This window comes from Rattus rattus, chromosome 15 (assembly GCF_011064425.1).
Source record: "Rattus rattus isolate New Zealand chromosome 15, Rrattus_CSIRO_v1, whole genome shotgun sequence".
Lineage (NCBI taxonomy): Eukaryota > Metazoa > Chordata > Mammalia > Rodentia > Muridae > Rattus > Rattus rattus.
In genome coordinates this window covers 12341457-12358782 of record NC_046168.1, presented here as the reverse complement: position 1 = coordinate 12358782, position 17326 = coordinate 12341457, and the positions used below count along the sequence as shown (strand labels likewise).

Genomic DNA, 17326 nt, shown 5'->3' with positions numbered 1-17326 from the left:
TCTTTGTTCTTAGTTCTCCCTCTGCTTCCCTGCCGTCTCGTCTGATGCAGACATCTAGGTTTCCCAGCCCTGATTTTTGAAGGGGCTGTCATTTTACTCTAGTATGTTTTGGGCACCTTTGTCAGAAAAGCAAGTGGATATAACCTGGAGGCTCATTTCTTGTTGCTCTGTTCTATTGTCCTGGTCACCACGTCTGTTTCTGTACCATACATGCCCTTTGTTTACAGCGGGTCTGTAGGTCTTGTTTGAGAGTGAGTATTGTCATACTTCAATATGGCTCTTGCTGTTAAGAATTCGTTCGGCTAAATTGTCTTTTATGTAAGTGTTGTTAGTTTTTATTGCTGTTTCTATATGAGCATATGAGTCTTAGAACTTTTTTCCCCCTTTTGAGTGTAGACTATCGTTGGAATTTTGAGGAGATTGGGTTGAATCTGCAAATCATGTTTGGCATCACAGTGTTAAGTCTGTCAATCCACTGGCATAGGGATTTCCCTCTGTGGTTTTTACTTTTCTTTATTCGGTATTTTAAGGTGTTCATTCTAGAGGTCTTTCATCTCTTTGGTCAGTTCTCTTTTTTAAAAAATAGAGTCTCATTTATCCTTGGCTGGTCTTGAACTCGCTGTGTAGCCAAGGAAGCCTTCAACTTCTGATCCTGCTGCCTCATCTCCTAGGTACTTAGGATACAGATGTGGGCAGCCATGTCTGGGGGTTGTCTGTTTGTTTGTTTTGTTGGTTTTTGGTTTTTGTTGTTGTTGTTTAATTTTTTGAAGCTGTTGTAATTTTTTTGAGCTCTTTCTCAGAAAGTTTGGTATTGGTATGTAGAAATGCTACAACTTTGAGGATTGCTTTTGTATTGTTTTACTTCATTAAAAATGTTAAGATGTTTCTGGTAGAATCTTTAGGCATCTTTTAACTGCAGGATCATGTCTTCAGCCAATAGGAATAATCGAACCTTTTCTAATAAAAAGTTAACAATTGAACTTTTTTTATTTCTGTCACTTTTATTTCATCCTCTGTTCTAATATTTCAGCTAAGACTTTGAGAACTGTTTGAATAAAAGGGGAGGTAATGGGTATCTGTATTTCATTGTAGGTTGTAGGAAAAATACTTTGTTTCAGTTTGTCATATAGTCCTTCTACATTCCTTCCATTCCTTTTTTGTTTGTCTTTTGAGACAGGGTTTCTCTGTGTAACAAGCCGTGGACATGCTGTGTAGGCTGGGCTGCCCTTGAGCTCACAGAGATCTGCCTCTGCCTCGAGTGCTGGGACTAAAGGTGCCATACCCAGTCTCCTACTGTTCCTACTTCAGGGCACATCTATGATGATCATATGATTTGTCTTTAATTCTATTAATGTATTATATTGCATTTATTGATTTATATATATCGAATCAACCTTATATCCCTGGGATGAAACCAGTTTGGATATTGTCCTAGTTTGCTCTTCTGTTGCTGTGATAAACACCATGACCGAAAGCAGCTTGGAGAAGACCAGGCGAGCTTCATCGGACAGGGCTGTGTCACTCCCCGTTATTCCGGCAGGGACAGGAGCACAGACCATGAGGCTCACTGCTCACGTTCTTGCTCTCAGTCGTGTTCAGCTTCCTTTAATATACAGCTCAGGCCCATGTGCCTGAGGACGACACCACCCACCACGGGATAGATAGGCCCTCCTAATCCACTAAGAATCAGGAGAATGCCCCACAGACATGTTTGCAGGCCAGTCTAGTGGAAGCAAGTCTTCATTTGAAGACGTTTCTTCCTGGGTGTGTCAGGTTTGTGTCAGTGACAGTTGAAGCTGTCTAGTTTGGCATAGAGTTTATTTTTAGGGCGTGAGGCATTTCATCCCATATTTCCCTGGATCTCAGAGTTGCTAGTGAGAGAATTTCACTGAGATACTGAGATAGAGTATTAATTAATGACAAACCATGACCGAAGGTAACTCAAGGAACACAGCAGTTTATTTTGGGTTATGGTTCCAGAGGGATAGGAGTCCATCCTGGCAGGCGGAGCCATGGCTGCAAGTGGGAGGCGTGCTGGCAGGGTCAGGAAGCTTAAAGGTTGCATCCTCAGCGTAGGCATGAAGCAGAGAGAGGGATCTGCTTTCAGCAAAGATAAACTTCCCACATAGTGCAGCCAGCTGTGAACCACGTGGTCAAATACCTGTGAGGATCATACCTTGTGCAACCACCGTAGGCCATATAGAAATTGTGGTTGGACGAGTGTTTGAGTGACCTTCTTCAGATGTATTAGGTGTTTGTATATTAATTAGAATCAAGTGATTTTTCTTCCACCGAAATGAATAAATAAAAGGAAGTGGGAAATAATATGACATTAGTCAGTATTAATTGGGTTGACCATTGTATCCTCCACCCTCTGGTTGTTGTTGTTGTATGGTGTTGTGTTGTGTTGTTTTGTAGATGGCTCTGTAGGTGAAAAGAGAGCTGCTGGTCTCAGTGATTCAAACAGGTTCGATCCCTGCTGATGTGAGTTTCTCTGGGTACCTCTGTACCCCAGCACTCCAGGCCCCCCAGGCAGATGGACTTCTATGAATTTGAGGCCAAGCCAACCAGAGCTACAGAGGGAGACTTTGTTAGACAACAACAACAACAACAAAACCAAAACCACAAGAATTTCTGTATTTGACTCGACTCTCTGTAGGGGTTCCTGGTCTGAGACATTCCTTATTCTGCCCGACCTGCCACTCACCCTCTCTGGTTCATGGAGGTCGTACTTTCCACCCCAGGGTTTCTGTGTTTTAGTTTTGCAGGGAGCATGGATAGCGTACCCATGCTTGTCTTACATTTGTTGTGGGGTGTTTTCTCCCCAAATGCATGGGAGCTGCATTTTTGCCAGTGTTCAACAGTGCGGGAATGCTTGTGTCTGTTGGCTACAACGTGCCAGGTTGGGGACAGGTCTCATGATCCCATGTTGTTGCTAGAGTTGGGGTGATGCCTTCCGTGTATTCTTGAGCTCCGAAAGAATCTCAGGTTTAGGTTCCCATACTAGACTTGAGCTGCAGTCTCCACAACCATTGATGTCCTTTGGGAGTGTCTGCCCATAATGTAGCCATCCTGGTCACAGCTCTGTATTCCCCCCACTATCTGTCCTAGGAGGCCATGCCCAGAAAGGGTTAGTCTATTCCTGGCACTGGCTGGTGACCCCTGCTGGGCAGCATGGTGTCCCAGAGCTAATTGGCAGGGCTGTCTGCTGCTCTCTTTCATGGAGGACTCTAAGCATCTCACTCTGTTTTTCTATCCCTTCTTTTCCAGCACTTTCCAGCCATTTTACCATTCTCGTTGTGTTTCTGATGTTTTCTTTCTCTAAGTCTACTCATCTCCCTGCTCCGCCCACTCCCCCTTTTAAACAAGAGTCATGGAGCCCAGGCCAGACTCCAACTTGCTATGTAGCTGCATGGCTTTGCGCTCCTGCTCCTCTGGCATGTGCCTCTAGAGCCTCAGGATTCCCAAGGAGTCTCATTTTCACAGCCCGAGTCTGTTATTTCTTGTCCTGATTCTTCGTCTTCATTGAATTATAACTTCTAATCTGCCATGTTTGTTGTGATCGACATAAGGGTATTATAATAGAGAGGAGTATTGAACATTAATTTTTGTTGTTTAAATTTGTTTGACATTTTGATTTTAAAATGCTCTTTCCACAATTGAAACAGTTAGAAGAGCGATACTGTACAAACTTGATCTGAGCTTTTGTGCCCAGAGAAAACCTGAAACCAAGTTCCCTTTCTCCCTTTTCTTCTACTTCATCAGCAAATTCTGGACTCGAAATCGGCCAGGTGACAAAATGCGAGATCGATATAATCTGAACCTTTTACCTGGCATGTCAGAAGACGGAGTAGAGTATGGTAAGATCTGCAGAGTTCTCCCTGAAGTCTCATGAGATTCCATTCTAAACATCAAGTATTAAGAGACTTGTACAACCTAATTTGGGGCAAGGGATGTAACTAAGTGATCCAGTACTTAACCAAGCACACCTGATGTTTGTTCTGCTCTCAATGCTAACACAAATAACTTAGGGCTTTTTGGCCTCAGAGATCTATCTGCTTCTGCCTCCCAAGTACTGGTATTGAAGATTTATACCAGCTCACCCAGTGGTTTGTTCTTTGATTTGTTTGGGCTTAGTTGGGGCTGTTTGTTTGTTTGTTTATTATTTATTTATGGCTTTTTTTGGAGGACAGGGTCTCACTGTATATTCTGGGCTGATGTAGTTTGCTGTTGCTATGTAGTTGACGTGGCCTTGAACTCATGGAGATCCTTCTACCAGTATCATCTAATGCTGTAACTAACGGCATGTGCTACTGCACCCAGTGATATTGCTATGGTAACAAAGCGTTGTAGGGAGCACTATGAGGCCGTGTTGACGATGGGTGTATTGTTTGTAGATGACCTGGAACCTAATAGCCTGGCAGTGATTCCAGGGATGGGAATCCCAGAACAACTGAAACTGGCCATGGAGCAGGAACAGATGGGTAAGAGCAGCTGCATTTATGCATTTAATTTGTGTAAGGTTTTGTAGACCTCTCTGTCTTATTTTCATGGTAAATTAACTTGTTAATAAATAGTGTTGAAATGCTCACATGGCTTATGTTGAGAATTGTGAATAAAAATGATTAAAGCTATGTAATGTTTAAAGATTATGTTCCCAACAATTGATTCATTTGTTAGGTGGCTATGTTTTTGTTTAAGGGACTAACTAGTTCTTTCTATGGTTTCAGGGAAAGATGAATCAAATGACATTGAAATGACAATTCCAGGCTTGGATTGGGGAATGGAAGAAGTAATGCAAAAGGATCAGAAAAAAGTTCCTCAGAAGAAAGTCCCTTATGCAAAGCCCATTCCTGCTCAGTTCCAGCAGGTCAGTCCGTAGCAGTGACCTCCTCGTCCTTGTGCCGAGACTGGGCTTGGTGGCTTTAACTGATGCTCAGACGCGGCTCTTTGGATAGTCTCATCAGCCCTTTCAGTGCCTTCTTCCCGGGTTCTTCTTTTTAGACATACTTCCCACTGCTGCCGTAGAGTTAAATGCCGTAGAGTTAAAATGTCAGCAGGCAGAGAATGTTGGCTGTCTTATGTACTGTCTGTCTTCTGCTTCACTACTACAAACCCTCATTCAGATCCTTGTTAACTGCAACGTCTAGCAGTATTCCAGTCAGCTCCTGTCGCTGTCATACATAGCCAACTTAATGGGGGAAGTTGAGGGGAGGTCTGTTTGTCTCATGACCTCCGAAGGTCAGTGGTTGCTTGGCTTTGTCTCTTTGGTCTATAGCATGAGAGAAGGTCATGGTGCAGAACATCTCGTTCTCGGGACCCCTTCAAGGGCATAACCCCAAGGTCTGGCTCACTCCTTCCTGCCTCTCCTCCTACCTAGAACCTTCACTTCCTCCCTGAGTGTCACCACCTGAGGACCAAGCCTTCACCATATGACCTTTTGCGGATACCAAATTATAACGTGTAGCTTTCATAAGTTTAAGAATTTCTAATTACTAATACACCTACCCCACTCTATTCTTATGTCACAAAGAGTTGGCTTTAGAGGTGAAGACTGCTCTGCCATGTAGATTGATGACATTAGAGATTTTTTTCAACGTATCATAATTTTCATGCTTCTGTAAAATTTAATTTTCTCTCTTTTTCCCTAAGGCCTGGATGCAAAATAAAGTTCCAATTCCTGCTCCAAATGAGGTGCTGAATGACAGGAAAGAGGATATTAAGCTAGAAGAGAAGAAAAAAACACAAGCAGAAATCGAGCAAGAAATGGCCACGCTGCAGTATACCAACCCACAGCTTTTAGAGGTGTGTGAGCCACGAAAGCGGGCAGAGCGCCTTGACTGATGGTCCTTCTGCCCTTCCTGTTGTTTGTAAACGATGCTTTCTTATTTTCATGCTGGAGTGCGTGTGTGTGTGCGCGTGCGTGTGTGTGCGTGTGTGTGTGCGCGCACGCGCGCGTGCGTGGATGTCAGAAAATAATCAGCAGTATTCTTTGAGGGCTCTTAGCTTATTTACTTCTTCTGTACATTGAATTTTTTTTTTGCTTTTCTTTTCAGCAACTTAAAATTGAAAGGCTTGCCCAGAAGCAGGCCGATCAGATCCAGCCTCCTCCCTCGTCTGGTACTCCTCTCCTCGGACCTCAGCCCTTTTCTGGTCAAGGCCCGATGTCTCAGATCCCTCAAGGTTTTCAGCAGCCTCACCCATCTCAGCAGATGCCATTGGTGGCTCAAATGGGGCCTCCAGGTCCACAGGGCCAGTTCAGAGCCCCTGGACCCCAGGGACAAATGGGACCACAAGGCCCTCCATTGCATCAAGGAGGTGGGGGGCCACAAGGATTCATGGGACCACAAGGACCCCAGGGCCCTCCCCAGGGTCTGCCACGGCCTCAGGACATGCATGGTCCACAAGGAATGCAGAGGCACCCTGGACCTCATGGCCCTTTGGGTCCTCAAGGGCCACCCGGACCTCAAGGTAGTTCTGGTCCTCAAGGTCATATGGGTCCTCAGGGTCCACCAGGACCTCAGGGTCACATTGGCCCCCAAGGCCCACCTGCTCCTCAGGGCCATATGGGCCCACAGGGTCCTCCTGGTACTCAAGGAATGCAGGGACCGCCTGGTCCCAGAGGAATGCAAGGACCTCCTCATCCTCATGGGATACAGGGTGGGCCAACGTCTCAAGGGATCCAGGGACCTCTGATGGGACTGAATCCAAGAGGAATGCAGGGACCCCCAGGACCTCGGGAGAATCAGGGTCCTGCTCCTCAAGGGATAATGATTGGCCATCCACCTCAGGAGATGAGAGGACCACATCCTCCAAGTGGACTGCTGGGACATGGCCCTCAGGAAATGAGAGGTCCTCAGGAGATGCGGGGCATGCAGGGACCTCCACCACAGGGGTCAATGTTGGGCCCTCCCCAGGAACTTCGAGGACCCTCAGGTTCACAGGGGCAGCAGGGGCCACCTCAGGGCTCTTTGGGACCTCCACCCCAGGGTGGCATGCAAGGACCCCCTGGACCTCAGGGACAACAGAACCCGGCAAGAGGGCCACATCCATCTCAAGGGCCAATACCATTCCAGCAGCAGAAAGCACCTCTGCTAGGTGATGGGCCCCGGGCCCCCTTCAATCAGGTATCATTTCTTTCCAGCTTGTATGTGCAACATAGTAACACATGGGGATGGACTCTGTGTGTCGAATCCACACAGCTGGGTCTGACTGCGCCTTAGGTATCAGTAGTGGCTTACAACAGTGGTGGCCTGACTGGAAGAACATGGTGAGACCGAGATGGAGAGCTAACCCCACACACCATCAGTGAATAGAATCTCACCTGCCTTTACTTCAGCTTCTGCTCAAGCTGTTCTCACCTGTCACGTGATTATGTGCAGGAGCAGGAGGATGTGCATTTGACGAAATGCTTTGCTAGCATGCGCGACATCTTGGGTTCAGTTTCTGGTACTGCATAAAACTGGATATGGTGGTGCATGTTGGCTTGAGACAGAAGGATCTGGAGTTCAAAGTCATCCCTGACCACATGTCAAAAAAACCATACCGTGTGTGTGTGTGTGTGTGTGTGTGTGTGTGTGAAAGGAATTCAAGAAGTCCTGCTACTCTTTCATTGATTTGGAACTTGAAAGACCATGCAAGGAGAGTTTAAAGTTCTTGGGGGCTAAATTACACAAGAGAGCTCATGCACGAGTGGGTGAAGCATCTGGTTGTGAGGTGGTGGCTCTGAAGTTCTTGGTCCTGGTGTCATTTGGGAAGAGCCCTTGAGCTTTGTGCACAAGAGGAGTGAGTGAGTCAGCTGACACTGACCCTGGCTCCTCACTGACGGGTACTCGGTTACTGGGCGACAGAGAGAGTTCATGAAAATCTTTTTTTCTGGGTGGTGATGGTGGTGCATATCTTTAATCCCAGTGGGCAAAGACAAGTGGATCTCTGTGAGTTTGAGGGTAGCCTGGTCTACAGAGTGAATTCTAAGACACCCAAGGCTGCACAGAGAAGCCCCGTTTGAAAACAAAAAACAAAGCAAAAAAACCAGAACAACAACAACAAAAAGCCAAACAACCAACCCCATGTTTTTCTTTTCCTTTTATTGGGGAAGAAGAAGGCTAAGTATGGAACCTAGGACTGTAGTGCCTGTTACATATCCCAGTCCCGTTTTGCTTTCCAAATTTCTCTGAGAATCCATGATCTAATAAAAGACAGCCATTTGGGCCAGGTTGACTGCTCAGCAGGTAAGGACACTTGCCAAGCATACCTGACAATATGTATTGAGTCCCCTGAACATACACGGTAGGAGAGCCAGCATCCACAAGTTGACCTCTGACCTCCGTGTGTGCCTTAGCGTGCACCAGGCACATGCAGTGTGAAATGGATCCACTAGATTTACTAAACCTAAGTAAGTATGTGATGTGTGGTGTTTGTATATTTCCCAGAACTTGAAATTGTCACGAAGAATTATGTGACATTTGAGTTTGTACTTTATGGAAGTTAGAATGGGTTAGATAAAATTTAGAGCTATCTAAATTTCCCTAAAGCTTCACACATTACGTACCTCATTAATTGAATGTGTACTTGTACGTGTGCTCTACTTACTCCCGTTATTAACAGTCTGTGGTTTTATGAAATAATAGTTTTTGCCTTGGGGATTATGAAAACATAAGCTTTCACTATTACATGACAAATGATGCTCTAGACATGTTAGAGAAGGGGACAGGCCTGAGTGTCTGAGGAAATCCAGTTAGTTTTTAATGTACCGTAGAATGATGCATGCATGGAAAGCATCGTGGTTCCAGAATTTCTAGTTGACTTGAATCAGTAGAATGAGTCTAAAAGACTTGCTATTGTATCCCAGAATTTTTTTGATAGAGAATTTGCTTCTATTCCTTACATCTAAAATCTGACTTTCCCCACCTTGATCAAGTGGTTTATATTAAGCCATTGTTTTCACTGGTTAACTTCAGTGGGATCTGGGCATTAGAATAGCAGCAGGAAAGATACTGTTAAGAACTGTCCAGGGCTAAACATGGCAGCAAGGCAGCACAGGCATCTCCGCCATTGAGGTCTGGAACAATGGCTCAGTGGACAAGAGCCTTTCTGTACATCGTGAGGACTCAGCATGGAGCCCCAGCACTGTGGGGGGAGAGACAAGAGGGTCCCTGCTAGCCTGTCTCTAGGCTCAGTGAGAGAGCTACGGGAATGAAGTGAAGAGAGCCTGAACAGGACATCTGACCTTCTCTGACCTCCGAGAGTTGTGTGTACACTAAATAAACCGAGCCCCAGATTTTTCCCCTAGGTTTTTTTTTTTTGTTGTTTTTTTTTTTTTTTTTTTTTTTTTTTTTTTTTTTTTTTTTGTTTTTTTTTAATAGACTTATCATGTAACCCAAGCTTGCCTTGAAGTCTCAGTCCTCCTCCTCAGCCTCCTAGCCTCCTGACTTCTGGGTCTATAGGCCTATATCATCAAACCCATCACTAATGACTTTTTTAATTGATTTTTGTGGGTAGGGCATATTTGTAATGGTATACTTGTGAAGTCCTGAGATCCAGTTCAGGCAGTCAGACTTTACCCACTGAGGCATTGCACTGGCAGTTTTGACTGTCAGTATCTGTTCGTGTGACTAGTTTGAAACACAAAGGTAGTTTTATATTGATGTTTGAGTCTGTGTTAATCTGATGCCAAGGCACAGACAGACAGACAGACACGTATACACACAGAGGGAGAGAGAGAGAACACCCTCTGGAGAGTTGGCTCAGTGGTTAAGAGCACTTAATTATCCTCATAGTGACTCACAACCTTCTATAATTCCAGTTTCAGGGATCTGATGCCCTCTTTTGACCTCCATGAGTACTGGTTTGAATGTTGCATGCATGCATGCATGCATACATACATACAGGCAAAGCAATCATACACATAAAGTTAAATCTCTTTTTTTAAAGCCAGATCCAATGGTACTCATCTATAATCCCACCCCAGCACCAGTACTGCTAGTTGTGGGATGGAGACAAGAATTGCTCAGAAGCTCACAGGCCACAGTTTATATCATAATGAAGTAATACAAATGAGAGAGATGTTGCCTCAACAGGATGGGGAAGAAAAAGCAACTCCTGAAAGTGTCCTCTTACCTCTGTACATGTGGGCGCCTCTCCCACTAAATAATAGGTAGTAATAGAGCTCGATTCAGATGTAGCCTTGAGAGGGTTGGTTCCAGTGTCACAGCATCATAGTTAAGGCTACCTACCTGTTAGAGGCTAGACTTTGCCTGTTGTTAGGCCATGGTACTACACCGTGACTCTTGGCTGTCTCTGAAGCTCTCACTTGACATTGCAAGAACAGGTCTGGCTTTATTTAACTGAAGCCAACTGGGAGGTTTAACATACAGATGTTTCTGCCTTTGGGTATGGCAGAGAATGACTCCTTTCCTCCACATTAGAATCATATCTATGTATCCCTGCGTGTTCTGTGTGAGTACTGCTGTGTGTGTGTCACAGTGGATGTGTGACGGTCGGGGGGGGAACTTTTGGGTATTGATCCCTGTCTTCCATCTTGTTGGAGTCAAATGACAAGCGAGCTGGCTTTTGAGCTTCTAGGGGAGTCTCCTGTCTCTACCTCACATCTCACCATAAGTACATTGGGATTACAGACTGGTGCCATTTGATCTGATGTTGATGGGTACTGGGAAATTGAAACTCCATCTGGTTTTCATGCCAGCAGGGCACTATCTACAAAGCTATTACCACAGTCCATGTAAGGGGAATTTTGTTTTAATGTCACTAGCTGAATAGTCAATCCTGGCAGCTTTTCATGTGTTGTGCATAGCCTCTGTCTATGGTCTCACACCCATCTTTACATGTATCTTCTCAGGAAGGACAGAGTACAGGTCCCCCACCCTTGATACCAGGCCTAGGGCAACAGGGAGCACAAGGCCGATTCCTCCTCTGAACCCTGGACAAGGACCTGGCCCTAACAAAGGTAAATATGTGCTTGCTGAGGAAGGGTTTGTATTCGACCACTGTCATGTGCATTTTACAGTAAATGGTTTTGTTGGTAATTGATACAGTGGTATTGGAACTGCTGGGAAAACTGCTTTGTCTTTTGTTGTCATAGGTAATGTTTCCTTAGGCAGTGATGCTGGCCAGAGGAAATGAGTTCCACACCACCAGAGACTGGTAGTGAAACCACTGAGCAGCCCTGGCATTTGTGTCTGCCTCAGGCCAGCACAGCCCACACTGGAGTGGGAAATGATCCTGTGCCTGTGGGATGCAGGTCCATGCTTCTGGCCCTCCGGAGAGCAGAATCGCCTCTGCTTTAAGCTCCTTGATAGAGTGGAGGATACAGAATCCTAACGGTGTTCTTAGAGCTGTCGGTATTACCGTAACTATTATACCAATTAGTACCGCATTGGATTCTCTAACTGAATGCGTTGTTAGGCATCATTTGAACAGAAGAAAGTGATGTACTGATCTTACGAAAGCATTGATGAGGACTGACCGCGTTTAGGGATCTGGTTATTTGGAAGTTACGGTTTAAGCAGGGGCTCTGGTTGAGCTGACAGTGAGCCCTTGCTCCCAGGTGGGCCCAGCTGGAGGAGAGGATAAGGGCTGGCAGGAGAGTTAGCCTGGAAGAGCTAGAGGGCCTGTGAGCAGCCGTGAGGAAGGAGTGGATGGGTCCTGTCAGCACACGGGGCACTGTGGGCCCTGTACCTCACAGTGCTGAGTCCTAGTCCTTTATTCCTAACTGGCGAAGCCCACAGCACCATGTGGTGCATATTGGGTTTTTTTTTTTTTTTTTTTTGTCCCATCCTGTTGGATTAAGAGAAGTCAGCCAGCCTAGGAGTTTAGACATTTAAAGCTCAACTTTGACCTTATGTGAGATATTAGAGGCAGGAAAGGGCAGGGGTTCGGAGAGCTTTTATCTCCATCCCTGTTGCATATGTGGTTGTGTTAGATACGTGGAAGGGTTTGCAAGAGAGAAAGAAAGTGGAGAGTTTTCTTGGAGGTTTGTGGTTTCCCTTGGGAAGGGGCTTTGGTGTTCACTAGGTCCTTCCATTAATGATGAAGTGGCCTCTCCTCTGCCACATGGCGTGTATCTCCACTTGTTCCTGCTCGTCTTGCTCTCTCCCCCTCTCCCCTTCTCCTTCCTTCTGCCCACCCGTCCGGCTTCCTTTCCTCCCCTCTTTCTCCTAGGGACCAAAGGGAGAAGGGAGAGACATGCAAGTGGCCTACCATCCCCTCCTGGATTAGTTGCCACCACCACCACATCACCGTTTGTAGTGGTAGGTTTCTTTCCTTGGAGAAAGTTGACAGGCTAATTTAAACCGAGATGGTGAGATGAGTACTCGTAAGCTAACTCAGGCCAAGTGCACATGTGTGGGTTCCTCCTGTTAGTGTCACCAGCAGTTCCACTAGGTTCAGGCACGTGAAGTCGGAGACAGCTGTCTTAGCTAGGGTTTCTAGTGCTGTGACAAAACATGACAAAAAGCAACCTGGGGAGGAAAGGATTTCTTTTACCTTACAGCTTATAAATCCATCAACCAGGGAAGTCAGGGCTGGAACCTAGAGGCAGAATTTGATGCAGAGCCAAGGAGGAGCGCTGCCCACTGGTTTGCTCTCCATGGCTTGCTTAGCCTGCTTTCTCACACAGCCTAGGACCAGGGGTGACCCCATCCGTAGTGACCAGGCTCCTTCTGTATCAGCCATCAGTCAAGTACCATAGGCTTACCCCTCAGGCCAGTCTAGTGGGGACATTGTCTCAATTGAGATTCCTTTCTTTCAAGTTGACACAGAACTAACCAAGACAGCTGTAAGAACACAGAGCGTTGAGGGCTTGCCTAGTAGGGAAGTGGATCCATGATATTTATAAACTGCTGAAGAGAGGGCAGATGAGCCAAGGGCAGAGAGGCTTTCTGACATCACAGTTTTATGCTACGATTTCCAAGTTTCAGCCCATGCTGAGAGGAGAGGCGAGGAGAGGAGAGGAGAGGAGAGGAGCTGGCTGAGCAGAGGGGTGGGTTTAATTTTCAAAGGTAGTTTTAAAAGCAAGAGTGTCCTTTTGTATTTCATTTCATTTTTATTTATTTTTTTATGTGCAGACTGAGGGTTGTTTTGAGACAAGGCCTTGCTGTAAAGCACTGGCTAGCAGCCTTGAACTCTTGGTAATCATCCTGTCTTGGCATCCTGAGTGCTGAGATCACAGGCAGCACCACGCCCTGCTTGTGCCTCCCTTAGAAGTTGGTTTAAACGTTGGCAGAGATTAGTTCTGTTGGCAGTGGCTACAGTGGTTTGGCCAGTAACTGCCAAAACAGTCCATTGGGTGGGGGTAAAATACACACACACACACACACACACACACACACAGTCTTGAGTGAAATTCTTGTCTGCAAAAAAAAATTACAAAAATAGCATACTTGAGGCACATCATTTCCAGAAAGAGCAAAAAACCCCAAGGTTGAAGGCCAGCAGGACTCTGGTCTCCAAGCACTTGTTAGAGGGACCCATGGTTCTTTGAGCCTTGTAGAAGATGTGCTAAGATTTCTAAAGTGTGGTGTGGTGAAGCTAAACAGGCTAACAGAGTAGATAGGGGGTGGCTGCAGTGTAGACCTGGTGCCTGCAGTGGCTTTGTGGCCCGTTCAGGAGCAGAGAGTGTGTGTTTGTGTGTGTGTGTGTGTGTAAAATTCATTTCTCTTTTGACACAGAATCTCACTATATGTCCCTGGCGTCCCTGAAACTTACTCTGTAGGCCAGTTACTCTTAAACTCTTAGAGAAATTCCTCTTCCCTTGCCTCCCAGTGCTAGGATCAGAGGCACGTGTCACTACCCCTGGCTGTGGTGAGTCCTTGGTAACACAGCCGCACAGTTTTCAGCTCACGTCTCTTGGGTATCAAACCAGTGGCCCTCATGAAGTCAACAGGAGCAGGGGCAGGGCAGGAAAGACCATTATCATTCAAGTATTTCAGTTATGTTTTCAACATGTGCCTAAGAAGTGGACACTGCTTAAAGATTAGTAATTATCCCTAGGTCAAGTTACAAAGCTAAAAGTTGCACCCCAGAGCCCATGGTTTCCAAGTTATCTGATGCTTTGGGATATCTACCTTCTAAGTGTGCTGAGAACCCAGGAGAGAAAGCATTATAGAGCAGAGCATGTCCAAGCTATCTGATGCTCTGGGATATCTACCTTCTAAGTGTGCTGAGAACCCAGGAGAGAAAGCATTATAGAGCAGAGCATGTCCAAGCTATCTGATGCTCTGGGATATCTACCTTCTAAGTGTGCTGAGAACCCAGGAGAGAAAGCATTGTAGAGCAGAGCATGTCCACAGATACTGTAGAGAGGCCTCACGGAAGCCGTACTAACAGTCAGCTTTGTTTCTTGTAGGTGACTCTCGAGGCCCTCCCAACCATCACCTGGGCCCCATGTCAGAGAGGCGGCATGAGCAGAGCGGTGGTCCTGAGCATGGTCCTGACAGGGGACCTTTCCGGGGTGGCCAGGACTGCAGGGGTCCTCCTGACAGGCGTGGCTCTCACCCTGATTTCCCTGACGACTTCAGCAGACCAGATGACTTCCATCCTGACAAGCGCTTTGGCCACCGGCTACGGGAATTCGAGGGACGAGGAGGACCCTTACCACAAGAAGAAAAGTGGAGGCGAGGGGGCCCTGGACCTCCCTTTCCACCTGATCACAGGGAGTTCAATGAGGGGGACGGCCGGGGTGCAGCCCGAGGCCCTCCAGGGGCATGGGAAGGCCGCAGACCTGGAGACGAACGCTTCCCCCGGGATCCTGATGACCCACGATTTCGAGGGCGCAGAGAAGAAAGGTAGGAAAGTATTGCTTGGGCCCTCTGCATTTTCCCTGTCCTCACCACAGAGATGGTTTCCCTTCTGTAGGGGAAAGTACTGTATTGATTGAGCCCTACTGTCTGTGGGGTTAGCATTTAGACTTGAAAGTTATGTTGTATATAGTTCTCTGTTATTTTTGTATTTGAGGCCTTTTTCTTTCAAATTGTTTGTTTTGATATAATCTCACGCAGTAGTCCAGGCTATCCTCGACTTCCCTGACCTTGTCTCTGCCTCCTGTGTGTGGCGTATGCACATGGCTTGGATCTCATTTGCAATGTCCAGGCTCACCTTATCAGATGATAATATCTGAGCCAGACACTGTAGTTGAAAATAAAGGCCTGTAAAATAGGCTCAGATATTCTGTAATTGCCCAAAGGTCTTAACGAAGTCGGATCAAGCTAAGCATCCTCTTCTTTTTAAACTTAGGTTAGCTTGAATTCACAGCCCTGCAGATATAAAAAGGACAGAAGCAGTGTGGAGGAAGGGAAGCAGGAGTTGGTGTAATTCAAATGATATTGAGTGTAAGCAGGGATAGTGGTGATAGAGTGTGTAAGCATTGACTTCTGCACAGTGTTCGTTGATTTCTTGACTCTGCATTCATGCAGACCTCACATTTTGTGGTCTTCATTTATATTTTTGTCTACCCATGACAGATTTCAGCCTACACCTTGTGCTGGCACACATTGTGCTACTCTCTGGGCTTGCCTTCTCTCACCTGGGACAGCACTGTGCAGATCGCTGTCACTCGCTCTGTTAGAGCTTTTCCTCCTAGGGAGCTTTGTGGTTCTTGTTTGTTTGTTTGTGGTTTTTTTGTTTTTGTTTTTGAGACAGGGTTTCTCTGTGTAGTCCTGGCTGTCCTGGAACTCTCTGTAGACCAGGCTGGCCTCAAACTCAGAGATCTGCCTGCCTCTGCCTCACGAGTGCATGGATTAAAGGCGTGCCTGGCAGTTTTGTGCGTTTTACCATACTTTTAGGGCAGTCTTTGACTGTGAATTATGTAGTCGTCCTGGTAGATGAGCACACTCCCTTCAGAGGACCTCAGACATAAAAGTGCTTGAGCAGAAGGGTAGTTTCCTGTATGAAGTGGCATAGTGTTTGCACCATCATATACTGTGTGCGTTTGAAACATCTCTCTATGATTTACAGTGCTTCCTATAATATAAATGTATGTAAGTAGTTATTGTGCATTGTATTTGTACGTGTGTTTGTGTATGGGTAGTGTATGTACATGTTTGTGTGGGTGCACGTGTAATGCGGAGGTCAGGGGTTACATTATATCTTTGTCAATCATTTACGTCTGTTTTTTTGAGGCAGAGTCTCTTACGGAACCTACCCCTCACCAGTTCAGCTAGGCTGGCTGGCCAGCCACCTCCTAGGATCTTGTTGTGTCTGTGTCCCCAGATGTGAGGTTCTAGACACATAATGTTGTGCCCTGATGTTCACATGTGTGTTGGAGATCTGAACTCAGGCCCTCATGCTTGTGTGACAGTCTCTTTACTGACTGAGCCAGCCAACTGCTCCAGGAAGTTTCATGTTATATCATGCATTTGAGACAGGGTCCCACTATGTATCCCAGGCTGGCCTGGAACTCACAGAGATCCACCAGCTTCTGCCTCCCAAGGGCTGGGATTAAAAGTGCGTGCCACTATGCCTGACTGTACTGTGTTGTGTAGGAAGTAATAACAGTAGTGAGCAAAGTCTGTGTAAAATGTTCAGTAGGTAAAGCACATTCCATGCAAGCTTTTCAGCCTCAGTTTGGATGTCTGGAATTCATGTAAGAAAAAACCTACATGTGGTAAGTGCATATCTGTACTACCAGCACTCCTTTGGTAAGAGAGGAGACAGAGATAGGAGAATCTCCTGAAGTGAGTGAGAGAGAGAGAGAGAGAGAGAGAGTGTGTGTGAGTGTGTGTGTGTGTGTGTGTGTGTGTGTGTGTGTCTGTGTGTCTGTGTGTGTGTGTGTGTGTGTGCTGGACAAGATAGAAAGTTATTCCTTTACCTCCACATACACACTGGCATGCATATGCCTGTATTCACATACCCACACACAAACATTAATTAAAAACACAGTTTTGTACAGACTTTAATAGAAAGAAAAAGGGCTAAGTTCTTGCTTTGTAGACTAGCTTGGCCTGAACTTACACTTTTCTTTGCCTCAACCACCCCAAGTTTCTCGGACAACAAGCATGTGGCACTAAACCTAGCTTCACACAGACTTTTCTTTGTTGAATTTGTTACATTTCTTTATCCTGTGCATGTTTTTCTATATGTGGGTGTGCTCATGTGCGTATAGGTACCCTTGGGAGTAAGAAGAGGGTGCTAGGTCCACGGAGCTACGGTTGAGGAGTTATAAGCTGCTTGATGTGGATGCTGGCAGCTGACTTCAGATCTCCAGGAAAAGCAGCACACGCCTTACCACTGAGCCATCTCTCCAGGCTGATTTATCTATCTGTGTGTGTGCGTGCCATATGCACATATGTGTGCCATCTGTGTGCAGGTG

General features: G+C 46.1%; 1 protein-coding gene across 1 annotated transcript in view; it reads left to right on the top strand.

Moving 5' to 3' along the window:
• Wdr33 (WD repeat domain 33) overlaps window positions 1-17326 on the top strand; it is a 105248-nt gene that overhangs the window by 81659 nt on the left and 6263 nt on the right. The window contains 8 exon segments of the mRNA XM_032885892.1: window positions 3766-3860; window positions 4398-4484; window positions 4731-4870; window positions 5653-5805; window positions 6057-7127; window positions 10859-10922; window positions 10925-10966; window positions 14366-14804. Coding sequence (XP_032741783.1) covers window positions 3766-3860; window positions 4398-4484; window positions 4731-4870; window positions 5653-5805; window positions 6057-7127; window positions 10859-10922; window positions 10925-10966; window positions 14366-14804 — 2091 coding nt within the window.